Source organism: Elephas maximus, chromosome 7 (genome assembly GCF_024166365.1).
Source record: "Elephas maximus indicus isolate mEleMax1 chromosome 7, mEleMax1 primary haplotype, whole genome shotgun sequence".
In the NCBI taxonomy this organism is placed as follows: domain Eukaryota; kingdom Metazoa; phylum Chordata; class Mammalia; order Proboscidea; family Elephantidae; genus Elephas; species Elephas maximus.
The window spans coordinates 14,084,718-14,098,192 of record NC_064825.1 but is presented as its reverse complement, the minus strand read 5'-3'; the positions used below and the strand labels follow the sequence as shown (position 1 = coordinate 14,098,192).

The following is a 13,475-nucleotide window of genomic DNA, read 5'->3' as shown; positions in this document are numbered from 1 at the left end:
CATGTGTACAGCATCCCTCACAGAGTAAGCACTCAATATGTGATAGCCATTACCATTACTTAATGGCCTGCATAATGCAAAGAACCCTAACCTGTCCAGTAAGACATCTGTTGGAATTTACTACTTTTTAAAGTACTTAACTAATTACTTGGTGTGTTTTATGGCAAAGTGTTTCATTTTTAAGTAAAAATTATATATATAAGGATTAAAAAATGTAGAAATTACAAATTTAAATGTAGTCTTTGAAAGTGAAAAATGTTATCCTTTAATATTCATCTCTGATGTATATAGCATTTGAGAAATGGTAAGATTGAGTTACCTAGTGACTAACTAGGTTATGTCAAACCAAGAACCATTTCTATACTGCTTTCAAAATATATAAGTTATTTTTGTCTGCTTGAAAATATTATATACATATCCCCTTTATAAGTAAGGCTATTCCCTTTACCATACAACGTGAAAGTTTATGGATAAAATCAAGTACATTAATTTTTAGGGCCTATTAGTCCATCTCACTAGAAGAGAGGATCAACACACAGTGATTATTCATCTGCCTCAATATTCCTTTTGAAACCACCCACTCCCAATACCTTGGCTGCTCCGTGATTATAAACTGAAAAGTTGCCAAATATGTAACCACAAGAAAGCTGGCTGATTATCAGCTAAGAAAACTTCTAATCACGTCTTTTGTTCTTTGTTTGTTTGTTTTTAAAATGTGTTTTGTGTGCTTACTTATTTATACCCCTCACTGTTTCAAGAAAGACTAGAGATAACTCTTCTAAAATATGTCTTCAAGTATTTTGTCTATTTTGCAGGTTGGCTACTGGAATGATATGGATAAACTGGTCTTGATTCAGGATGTACCCACTCTTGGCAATGACACAGCAGCTATTGAAAATAGAACAGTAGTTGTAACCACAATTATGGTAAGTTTTGGTCTATGCTTTATGCTCTTCCGTTTGGTCCACAGGCATTTCTAACGCTCTAGCTCTGGTGATCGGGGGGTAAAAGCTGCATCGTAGCAGTTGTGTAATGGGTGTTCTGATTCAGAATGAGTCTGCTGAGGCTTTGAATAAGTGTGTCTTGAGCTTTGAGGACATTCAGTACTTTTATTTGTATTATCTTTTGTTGCATTATTGTTCTTGGGAAAATGCTCAGAGGTTAAAGATTGAGACTGTCAAGCTCTAGTTGGAAATGTATGAAATGCTAAGACCCCAAAAGACAAAAGAGGGAACATGGAAAAGGTCAACAACCAATCACATAAAAATATTTAGTAGCAAATACCGTATTATAACTGTTATGTTATTTAAAACATCAATGTACTAATAGTTAAAATATTTAAAATTTTAATTTTTCAGTAGTGATTTGCATTGTCTGTTTATAACAGTGGAGATACAAATGTGAAGATTTTAATGAGCATGTTTTATATAACTGAATGCTTTAGAAATTGTTTTTTTTTTTGTTTTTTTTTTAATGTGAAAGGGTTATTTGCACCGATTATTTTTCTCATTGGCCATAGACAAATACATAATTTTATTGGACCTCTAAGTATCCAGAAAAATATGATTGCTTCATTCAGTCATATCATAAAAAGAAAACTACTCTAAATTTTAAGGCTGCTTTTTCAAAGAGATTCTCATGGAATCACCTTTTAAATAATGGAATATTTTATATGTTTTTCTCTTCCAAAGTCAAACATGCCCTTTAGAGTCAATGCTAGTCAAAGGAGATCAACAATCGGTGACCTTTTCTATCTAGTTTAAAGTTATGTATATCCTCAGCTCACTGTCTAATTAGGTAGAACTTATTTTTAATTATTTATGGAAACACTACTCTAAATAAAGCATTTTCTGTGATTTAGTTTTTAGCTTACATAATTTTAGTTTTAGATTTTCAAGAATGTCAAGTTATTCCCAAAACTGACATTTGAGGTCAAAGCATGAAAATGCCAGAGAAAATCTTTCATATATTACAATTAATTTTATCTGTGCTGCATCACCAGTTAGCAATTTAATGTAACCTGTCAAGTCTTGATTGAAAGATTATGATTTTAGGATGCAAACCAACTAACAGCAGTTTGTGTGTAAGGTGCAATATATATACCTTCTAACTTAATTGTGTGATATTTGCATGGGACTTGAAAAGCAATATATATATATATTTCTTTTCCTAAACAAGACACAGTAATGGAAAGTCATACTTCAGTACAGTCCTCCTCTTTTCAGCCTCTGATGAAGAATCCTATTTTAAGAAATTGATCAAGAAAGAAAAGAGTTCCACGCTGTTCGACCATTCCTAACTAAGGCTCAAGGCTTGTTCTCGAATGTAGTAAATTTAAGCTAATGTTTCATATGGGATTCTACTTGGAGGACCAACTCTGGACTACCAGAAAAAAAAAAAAAAATTTTTTTTTTTTTTAAAGTTCTGTGACTTTTCTGAGATACTAGAACAAAAGAAGAATTAATGCTCATCTTTCTCAAGAAAATAAATAGATGCTGAGAAAGCATCACTTAGTAATTCTGACATATCGATTCGCACATCTTGAAATGAGGTCTTTGTATGTAAATGATGGCATTATATCATTCCTAATTCCAAGCATAGATTTTTAAAAAGTAAATATGAATGTGTGTGCTTGTTTTCTAAATACATACAGTAGCTTTCTTTAGAGATTTTTTGGAAATTTTGCCTGTACTATGTGCAATAAAGTGTTTCAATGTGCATTATAGGTGTAATATAGAAAATCTCATTTCCAACCTCTTTATTAAAGGGACTGGAGAAAATATTCTTAAAACCAAAATACTGAATTAATTTTGCAAGCATGACTAGTTTTCAGGAAGCATGATATCAAAAAATAAGTAAAAATAATTGGAAAAATCCAACTGTTTCCTAGATACCTAAAGAATATTCTGTAAAGCATCTGTTGTTTGACAATGATATCAATATTTTTGCTATCAAATTAGTCCAATGCTAGTATCTGTCTTTTTGTGTAAAAATGTAATCTTCATGTAAATAGTATCTCCAGTATTTGCAAGTGCATAATCATTAATTAAAAAAGACCTTCCAGAATCCTTTCCCTAAAAGTGTCCCTTGTATTTGCTTTTGTTCAAAATGGTAGCCAGGGACCTATGACATCCCCACCAGCTCATTTGTACTGAAAGAAATGTGATTCCTTGTAGATGAATGCAACATTGGCACCTGCATGTAATAAACCCCCAAATTCAATTGAAAAACTCCCAATGCAGACAGAGTTGTTTAGACATGGTAATATGTGCAAGACAAATATCTAGACACAGAAGAGGGCTGAGAGTGTTACAGCACTGGAAAGCATTCCTTTTGATAGAAATAAATATGGCGTTGCTGTTCTCCCATTTGTTTTTCCTTTGTGTATGTTTGTTATTTATATGTCAATATACTGTAATGATATGTGCTATTGTTAAATAAAATTGATTGAGAAATTCATTTATTCATTCATAAATATTTATTGAGCGTCCGCTTTGTGGTAGGCCCAGGGGACATAGGAATAACAAAACAGACAAAAATTCTTACACTCAGTGCAGCTTATAGTCTATTTAGAGAAAGTAAACAAAAAACATAGTGAGTCTGTTAGTTATCATTCTAAATAAAATATAGCTTTAGCCTCTTATGCTGTTAAAATTTACTTTTCTTTTCAACACAGTATTGTATATCTATAATGTGATCTTCATTTTAATGAGTTGATGCTACCTGAATATAGCCATACTGAATACAACTTAATCCACAAAGCACACCCATTGCAGCGACGTTGGTTCCGACTCATGGCGACCCTATAGGACAGAGTAGAACTGCCCCGCAAGGTTTCCAAGGAGCAGCTGGTGGATTCATACTGCTGACCTTTTGGTTTGCAGCCAAGCTCTTAACCACTACGCCATCAGGGCTCCGAATATAACTTAGCTAAATCTAAATAAAAAATAAAAATTGACAATATCATCACAGGAAAATCATGGCAAAAAAGTTGAAAGGTCTCAAATCTGGGATTCAGGTCCCCATCATTTTTTTATCTTTCAATCCTAGTGGCTAAAACTTTTGTCCAATTCATGTGACTATGATCATACTGATTTCACTTATCAAATGCAAACAAAACAGTTCCTGTAAACAACCAAAGGAAGCCTAATCTGTGCCATGTGTTTGGATCAGTGCAGCAATTTACGAAAAGAAATTTATCGTAGACGTTGAAGGAAGAGAAGGAAGTGTTTTCCTCTTTAATCTCACTGCTTTATTTGGGTGGGTATCTCTAGAAAAGCAGATAGAATGTAGTGATATTTCAGCAGAGCTTTTTTCCCCCAAAGCTTCATTATTGAGGTTAAATGATGGTCATGACATGTTGCATACTAAGAAGGCATTTCTTACCATCTTATGAATGTAGTTTTTTTTATAAGAAAAGGTACATAAAACTAAATTTATTCAACTATGATTTCAGAATTATGTCAAAAACCTATAAGTAATTTTGTTCCTTACGTGTGATCTTTTCAGAGATTAGTTTATATACTTTTTAAGAGATGCTTGATATTTATCTTCTTTTCATAGAATTTTGTAGATGCATTACATATATATGTACGTAAAAATATAAAATGTGTATTTCTGTATTATTGTTGTTGTGTGCCATCAAGACAATTCCAACTCATAGCGGCCCTATAGAACAGAGTAGAACTGCTAGGGTTTCCTAAGCAGTTCTTTATGGGAGCAGATTGCCAAGTCTTTTCTCCCACAGAGCCACTGGTGGGCTTAAACTGCTGACTTATTGGTTAGCAACTGAGTGCTTAGCCATTGTGCCACCAGGGCTCCTTGTATTTATATATGCATATATGTATATATGAGAACACACACACAAAGACACATATACACATAAAATACAGATATCAAGTTCTTTTACAAAGTATTAATATCAAGTCACAAATACTCACACAGACACACAAATACCACCCCAGGGACTTATAACTCAGTTTTTAAATAAATTATTTTGAATAAACTTAAAATTGTGCAGCCATTAAATTTACTCATTTTTTCTGAATTGAATAAAAACACTTTACTTTCTACTTTTAAGAATTTTACCAATGGGATAAAGTATTTACATCCATTAGCATTTTTTGGAGAAACACAAATACCTGCATAGGAAATAACTTTGGTTGATCCTACAGATTTTTTTTTTTTTAATTTTAACTGTCTTCAATATGTTTATGTCTTCAATAGTGCTTATGTTTGTGATATTTAAAAATCTTGGAACCTTTCTAATAAGTATCTTTTTTTCAACAGTTTCACTGTTGTGAAATACAGATAATCCCAAATGAATTTTTTTCTTGGTAGATTGGAAATCATTTTAATTCATATACACAAACATTTTCATAAGCAAGCTAAGCCCTAATATAACAGCTTTAAACAAAGTATGTTTTCTCTCTGAAATAGCAGAGCAGATGTAGAAGACCATCCATTATGAAAATTGTTTCAATAAATAAACTCATAATCACTAAGAAGGAATGCATTTCAATATAGCTTCTAAGAATATATTGCCCTGTAGAGCATGGTAGTAGATAAGAAAGATGGAAGCTAATTTCTTAAGGAGAAGGAAGAGGCTATTATATTCCATTCCTCTGATGCCTGTTTGAATCCACAATTGAACACTTGACACTCCTATAAAACTTCTTTACAAAGATGCCCCACAAATCCTGCTTGGTGATTTTTCGTTACATTGAAAAGACTGAATATTTTATTCGTCCCTGTTAACCCCAAAACTTAGTGTTAAATCTGCCCAAGTATGTAGAGGTTTAAAAGCTGTTTGTAGACAAATTATCAGATTAGGGGTAAGGCAAGGGGGGAGGTTGGAGTGTTGATGAGGATTTGCTACCCATTTGGATTTGACATGGAAGAACAGCAAAATGACACAGACTCCACGAAACTGGGTAGAGCTCCCTTCAAACCTCCCCAAGTGTGATCATATTTCTCTTACGCTGTGTGCACCACTCATCCCGAATTTTAATACTTGTTTATGCTCCTGGTTGTGCAAGAAGTCTAGCTAAATTCCATATTAATCATCATCTTCAGCCAGCTGAACACTTTTTAGCCCTTTTTTGTAGGGGTGGGGGCTCAGGAAAACAAAGATCTATCTGATGTGGCTACAGCTGTCAAAAAAAGTGGGAGGGGGCAAGAAGACACTAAATATTTTTTTTGCTCATATACCTAAGTCTATTTCAGAAGAGATGACCTAGCACTGGTTAACATTTACTTTTCTTTTGAAGAGCTGAATCAGAATATCTTAATATAATTACTTTGCAGTGATTTTCCTATTGAGACACACCGTTAGGCCAGGAAATCTTTATATTATTGAGCACCTTCTATGTGCCAGACACTATGAGGAGAAATGGAAAGGTTTTATCTACATTGTTCACTCAAGATTTTCTATTAAGAATTTCATTCAGGAAAAAATGCAGAAATATATTTTTAATCTTGTCTCCTTTCTTGTTAAATCATATGAAATCTCAAATCATTGTATATATTGTGGAGAGATGCAATATTTTCCAAAGTTTCTCAAATATTTCAAAACATAGGTTCAAATCCCAGCTCTGCCCCTTGCAAGCCCTGTGAAAATGAATAATTTGTTTAACCTCTTTGAGCCTTAATTTTTTCATCTGCAAAATAGGGAATGCCTACCTCAAGATGTCATTGTGAGAAGTAAATGAAAGAGTACAGGTAAAATATCTGAATCAGAGTAAGAGCTGAATAAATAATACCCATACCCATTGCTGTTGAGTCAATTCTGACTCATAGCAACCCCACGGGAGAGAGTGGAAGTGCCCCATAGAGTTTCCAAGGAGCGCCTGGTGGATTTGAGCTGCCCACCTTTTGGTTAGCAGCCGTAGCACTTAACCGCTACGCCATCAGCATTTCCAAATAAATAATAGCTATTATTATTTTTATTATTATTATTTTCACTAATATATGTTACTGTATTATTGTCCCTCTTCCCTCTTGCCCCTTTACCACTTTTACAAAGAATTTTCAGTGACTTTAATTGCAAGAGGATAAAGGGTATATTTTATTTACTTTTATTTCCTTAGCTCCTAGAAAAGTGCCTGGCACACAGTGGATGCTTAAAAAATGTTTGTTGATTAAACAAGAAGAATACAGCTTTTAGCAAATTAAATGATCATACTAGCTTGAGGAACTTCTGCACACAGGCTAATAGGGTAATATGTATACTTAAAGGGTAAAATGCATAAGTATTCAAGTATTTCAGGCATTTTAAAATTGACCTTCAATATGAGTATCAAATGGAAACCTTACCTATACCACCTTTTAAAAAGCCTTAAACTTGTTATACTAATAGTTATAAATAAGTAATAGCTGTGCAGCCATTTCAATTAGAATGTCAAACATTTTCTAATACAGGGCTCTTGCTCTTTTGAACATGCTCTTCCATGTTTTAATTAGGCTATTTTTTAAAAAAGAGAGAAAATAAAAGAAATAGCTCATAATAACTACTAATATTTTATAGCATAAATTAGAAATTAACAATGCTTTGCAACAACTCATCAATTTTCATGATGTCATTTATAATTTACAAAACCCTTTATATTTGCAGAATGTTATAGGTGAACTAATACACAATTTTCATCTATTTAAAGGAGAGGCGATCAGTCGCCTTCAATTTATAAGCAGAGAAACTTTCGTTACCCAAGTCCAGCGTTAAAATACTCATCAAATTCAAAGAAGAACGGGAGACTTTCAGTTCACTTGGCCATTTCAACCTAAGGCAGAATTTAAGAAGATAATATAAAGACCAAATCCTGGACAATGGCCACTGCAGAGTTACTCATTTAGGGCATCATTATAAGAAAACCTCATATCATGTAATTTACTGTTCTTATTAAGTTTTGAAAGTAGTTTCTACATTTACGAAGTACTTAAACTCAGAATTTGGATGAACTGCCACATTATGCAAAGTAGATTGTCTTCTAATCCAGCTCCCAAAAGCAAGTTCAACTTTCCCAATTAAGAATTTGCTGGAGAAAAAGAAAAGATATTTATGAGAGATTATTAAAAGTCTTTTATGGTACAATTATGAAATATAAACACATGCCATTGGTCTCAGTGATGCTATGGTCAGTGATGATCACTCCTGGTCTGCAAATGAAAGGGAAAACTCAGCCACAGCCTGGAGTTCTCTACCGATTAGCTATTCACCAAGCCTGTCTTTTGGTTGGTGGCTGTAGTTGCCATTTCTGAAATCAAGTGATTTTTTTGCTAACATATCTCTTTAGTTGATGGTCTTTAAATGTTTTTGTTTTTGTTTTTTGGTGGGGGGTAGAATTCTTTGTATTTTTTTTTAACTGAGAGCTCTGCAATTGTTATTAAAAAAAAAAAAACAGTAAATCTTTGCATTTTATTAGGACTTTTAAAATAATTTTTCATCATATTTTCTGTCTCCGTTGCTTAGAAAACTAAATGGAAACATCACTTGAAGTGTGTGCTTGTCACAACTGGAGAAAAATTATTAGTTTCCATTGGAGATGCATTTTATAATAGAATTCAAATTCGTGGAGCACAAAACCTACTTAAAGCCAAAATATCAGACAACACTAGGAAACCAAATTTAATGCAAATAAGTAACTATATAAGATTTTTCAACAATTAGTTCATTTATTCTTTGAACAATTATGTGGCAAGTTCCTGCTCGGAGAAAGGCGTCTTGCTAAAATGGTAGAGATCAAAGAAAAATGAGCTAGTCATTTTCCTAAAGGAGGTCACAGTCTAATGTGGCTAAACAAGATTCAGAATGTGGCCTTGAATGATTCTTTTCAATACATGAAGCTGGAACTACTGAATAGTCTTTTCTTTTGAGACTTTTTTTGAAATATTAATTTCATTGCCAAAGATTATAATTTATGCTTCCTAGACCCTGGTGGCGTAGTGGTTAAGTGCTAGGGCTGCTAACCAAAAGGTCGGCAGTTGGAATCCACCAGGCGCTCCTTGGAAACTCTATGGGGCAGTTCTACTCTGTCCTAAAGGGTCGCTATGAGTCGAAATTGACTCGATGGCAGTGGGTTTGGTGTTTGGTTTTGTAGACAACTATATATATATTTTTTTATTATTGGAAACACTGGTGGCATAGTGGTTAAGAGTTCAGCTGCTAACCAAAAGGTCGGCAGGTTGAATCCACCAGGCGCTCCTTGGAAACCCTGTGGGGCAGTTCTACTCTGTCCTACCCGGTCACTGTAATTGAGAATTGACTCTATGGCAAAGGGTTTAGACAACTATTAATGGACATTTTTCCTATCACAGACACAGTGATAGGTATATAATAATCACTCAACAGAAAATTATTTTAATTATTTCACTTTGAGTATCCAAGGTAAAAAAAAAAATGTAATGTGCTTCTAAGCATATTTACATTTTCATACGTTTTATTATTGATTTCTAGCCACACAAAGTCAGGATGTATATTACTACTAAATATAATCTTTTCAAATGCTGAAACTAAGAAATTACATAAAGGTTTTCAAATTGCATGTTTTATAATTTCTCCTTTACAGTTCTACTTCTCTCATTATAGGAATCCCCATATGTTATGTACAAGAAGAATCATGAAATGTTCGAAGGAAATGACAAGTATGAAGGATACTGTGTAGATTTGGCATCTGAAATTGCAAAACATATTGGTATCAAGTATAAAATTGCCATTGTCCCTGATGGAAAATATGGAGCAAGAGATGCAGACACAAAAATCTGGAATGGGATGGTAGGAGAGCTTGTTTATGGGGTAAGCAAATCAATTTATTGAAGAATTTACTTACGTAAACCTGAAACTTCTTTCCACGTGGGCACATATCGACGTTAAAATGTCCACTGCTGTTGGGTTTCTGTTTTGTTTTGTTTTAATTTGCAGCTACATTCAAAGAAACAGATACAGTAGTCAGATGTTTCTCTGTTACATTAATATTGCAATTTCCAAACAATGAGAGAAGTTGACAATCGGAATCTTCAACATCAGGGAAAAGATAAGAATTAAGAGTATGCTGTCCTCTTAAAAAAGCACTGACCTCAGGATCTCTCTGTTGACTAGTTTTTTTAGCTTGATGCTTCTCTGCCATAGGTATTTTGGCAACTACAAAATTAAATCCATTAGTAATTTGTTGTTCTATAATTGTAGGGACAGATTTCTTTCAATAGTACAAATATGGACATTATTTTAGCAAATTTATATTGTTATTTTTCATTACTTATAAATAGCTTTTCTGTAATTGGTGAATCAATCCCTACACAGGCAATACTTCAGAGTCTCTAAAATATTCACCAATATTTTTTAATGTGAGATTCTTACATTTCTGCTAAATGCAATAAATTTAAACTGTATGCAATACCATCATTTTAGCATATATAATAGGAAAACACAAAACATAGAATTTATTCCACAGCAGGCCTCGCATGAAAGTGTGCAATGCCCTTTTCTTATGTGCACCACATATTGAGTGTACACGTTCATAGCCGAGAGCAAATACAACGTAGACACTCCTGCCTGAGTGAGAACAAGCTCGGTCTCCTTAGCTACCAGCACAAAGTGTCAAAATCACACTGACAGTTATCAAATACTTAATGATGGTGACAGCCTGTATGATATTTCAAAAGTCCAAAAGCCATACCTACAGCTCACAGTAAGCTCTATTCATTGAGTAGCCAATTAAAAATTAAGAGACACTTGAAATGTATTCTAAAATTTGCTATAAGCCAATCATGCTGAATTCATATGTCGCAAATTTCATCTTCAAAGCATACTCTGATTAATTCTCATAAGACCTCTTTAAAATGAGAAATTACACAGAGAGTCACCCTTTCTTGGGAAAGAATTAGGTAGAAAGATGTAGAATATAACTGAAGCCTACAGAGGGACCCACCTTCTGAGCCAGAGCCTCAATTCAGTAGTTCCATGATCCTGCGTCTTGCTTTTCAGACCACGAAGCGATGAACATCCTGTGCATGGTACGGTACAGTTGCTCAACCCTCAGCAGAAAGAAGGTTGTTTGACATTATAAAGCAATTGGTTAGTTTTATATCCTTGCAAAAAAACTGCTGACTGGCTAGGTGACCCTAAATGAGGGGGGAAAAATGCAGTTTTAAAAAAGCAAAAGGTATTTTACTACAGACTTCATGGACAATTTCATATTGAGCTTTACTGTCTAATCTAAACTTTTAAGAGAAATAGTTTCTAAAACCTATGTTCCTTGGTAATATTTTAAACTTTTGATACAGTAAGAAAACTTTAAATGTGAATGTCATCCAAGCTGTGACAACTATAGCAATTCGTTTCCTTCAGAAAACACTATTGAGTATTTCATCTCAAAAAATCACACTTGAATTATCAAGTTATGGACAGTGTAACTAACCCGAGTGACTTTCTAGGATATGTGTCACACATCTCTCCTCTGTAGGAGAAATCCCTACCTACCCCATTGCAAATGTTCTGACGACATTTTATGGGAGGAGGGGTGAGTAAATAATGAAAGAAAAGAAAAGATTTGAGGAAAGAGTAGCATTATTAACAAAAAAAATCCTATCAGTAATACACGTCACAGTAGCAGAAAGTCCTAAAGTCATGCAGTTCTCAGAAAGAAGACAATGTAGTGGTTATTAATGCTAAGTTATCACCCACTCAGCCAAGGTTTAAATGTAACAATCTCTGCCCCTTGAATTATCCACCTTTGTCACAAAAGAAATCTAATTCCACATCTCTTAAACACTTTTTACCAACCTGAGACTTTATATTCCGGCAGTCTACTTCTGAAAAAATTAGCAGTGAAAACTTTATGAATAGCAGCAGAACATTATCTGATATAGTGCTGGAAAATGAGCCACCTCAGGTTGGATGGCACTCAAAGTACAACTGAGAAAGAGCTGCCTCCTCAAAGTAGAGTTGACCTCAATGACAAGGATGGAGTAAGCTTTCAGGATTTTCATTTGCGGATGTTGCACAACTCAAAATGAGAAGAAACAACTGCAAACATCCATTAATAATTGGAATGTATGAAATATGAAAAAAAATGAATCTAGGAAAATTAGAAATCATCAAAAATGAAATAGAACTCATAAAAGATCCATATCCTAGGCATTAGTGAGCTTAAATGGACTAGTACTGGCCATTTTCAATCAGGAAATCATACGGTCTACTATACTGGGAATGACAAAATGAAGAGGAATGGCATTGCATTCATCATCAAAAGGAACATTTCAAGACCTATTCCGAAGTACAATGCTGTCAGTGATAAGATAATATCCATACACCTGCAAGGAAGATCAGTTAATACAACTATTATTCAAATTTACATGCCAACAGTAAGGCCAAAGATGAAGAAATTGAGGATTTTTACCAACTTTCCCATTGTGAAATTGATCAAACATGCAATCAAGATGCATCGATAATTACTGGTGACTAAATTCAAAAGTTGGAAGCAAAGAAGAAGGATTGGTAGTTGGAAAATATGGTCTTAGTGATAGACATGACTCTGGAAATCACATGATAGAACTTTGCAAGATCAATGACTTCTCCATTGCAAATACACTTTTCAACAACATAAATGGCAACTATACATGTGGGCCTCACCAGATGTAGTAATACAGAAATCAAATCAACTACATGGAAAGAATGATGTAAAAGCTAAATATCATCAGTCAGATCAAGGCCAGGGGCTGACTGTGAAACAGACCATCAATTGCTCATACGCGAGTTCAAGTTGAAGAAGAAGAAAATTAGAACAAGTCCACGAGAGCCAAAATACAACTTTGATTATATCCCACCTGAATTTAGAGACCATTTCAAGAATAGATTTGATATACTGAACACTGATGACCAAAGACCAGACAAGTTGTGGAATAACATCAAGGACATCATACATGAAGAAAATAAGAAGTCATTAAAAAGACAGGAAAGATCAAAAAGACAAAAATGGATGTCGGAAGAGATTCTGAAAATTGTTCTTGAACTTGGAGTAGCTAAAGGGAACAGAAGCAATGATGAAGTAAAAGAGATAAACAGAAGATTTCAAAGGGCAGCTTGAGAAGACAAAGTATTATAATGAAATGTGCAAAGACCTGGTGTTAGAAAACCAAAAGGGATGAATCCACTCAGCATTTCTCAAACTGAAAAACTGAAGAAAAATTTAAGGCTTGAGTTGCAATACTGAAGGATTCTACAGGGAAAATATTCAACGACACAGGAAGCATCAAAAGAAGATGGATGGAATACACAGAGTCACTGTATCAAAAAGAACTGGTCTATGTTTAACCATTTCCAGAGTAGCATATGATTAAGAACTGATGGTATTGAAGGAAGAATTCCAAGTTGCACTGAAGGGAATGGTGAAAAACAAGGCTCCAGGAAATGACAGAATAGCAATTGAGATGTTTCAACAAACAGATGCAGCACTGGAAGTGTTCACTTGTCTATGCCAAGA

General features: G+C 34.0%; 1 protein-coding gene across 1 annotated transcript in view; it reads left to right on the top strand.

The window, feature by feature from the left end:
- The window catches only part of GRIA4 (glutamate ionotropic receptor AMPA type subunit 4), a 462,811-nt gene that overhangs the window by 394,145 nt on the left and 55,191 nt on the right, over positions 1-13,475 (top strand). Inside the window, exons 10-11 of the mRNA XM_049889438.1 lie at positions 816-926; positions 9,584-9,790. Coding sequence (XP_049745395.1) covers positions 816-926; positions 9,584-9,790 — 318 coding nt within the window. The remainder of the gene's footprint in view (positions 1-815; positions 927-9,583; positions 9,791-13,475) is intronic.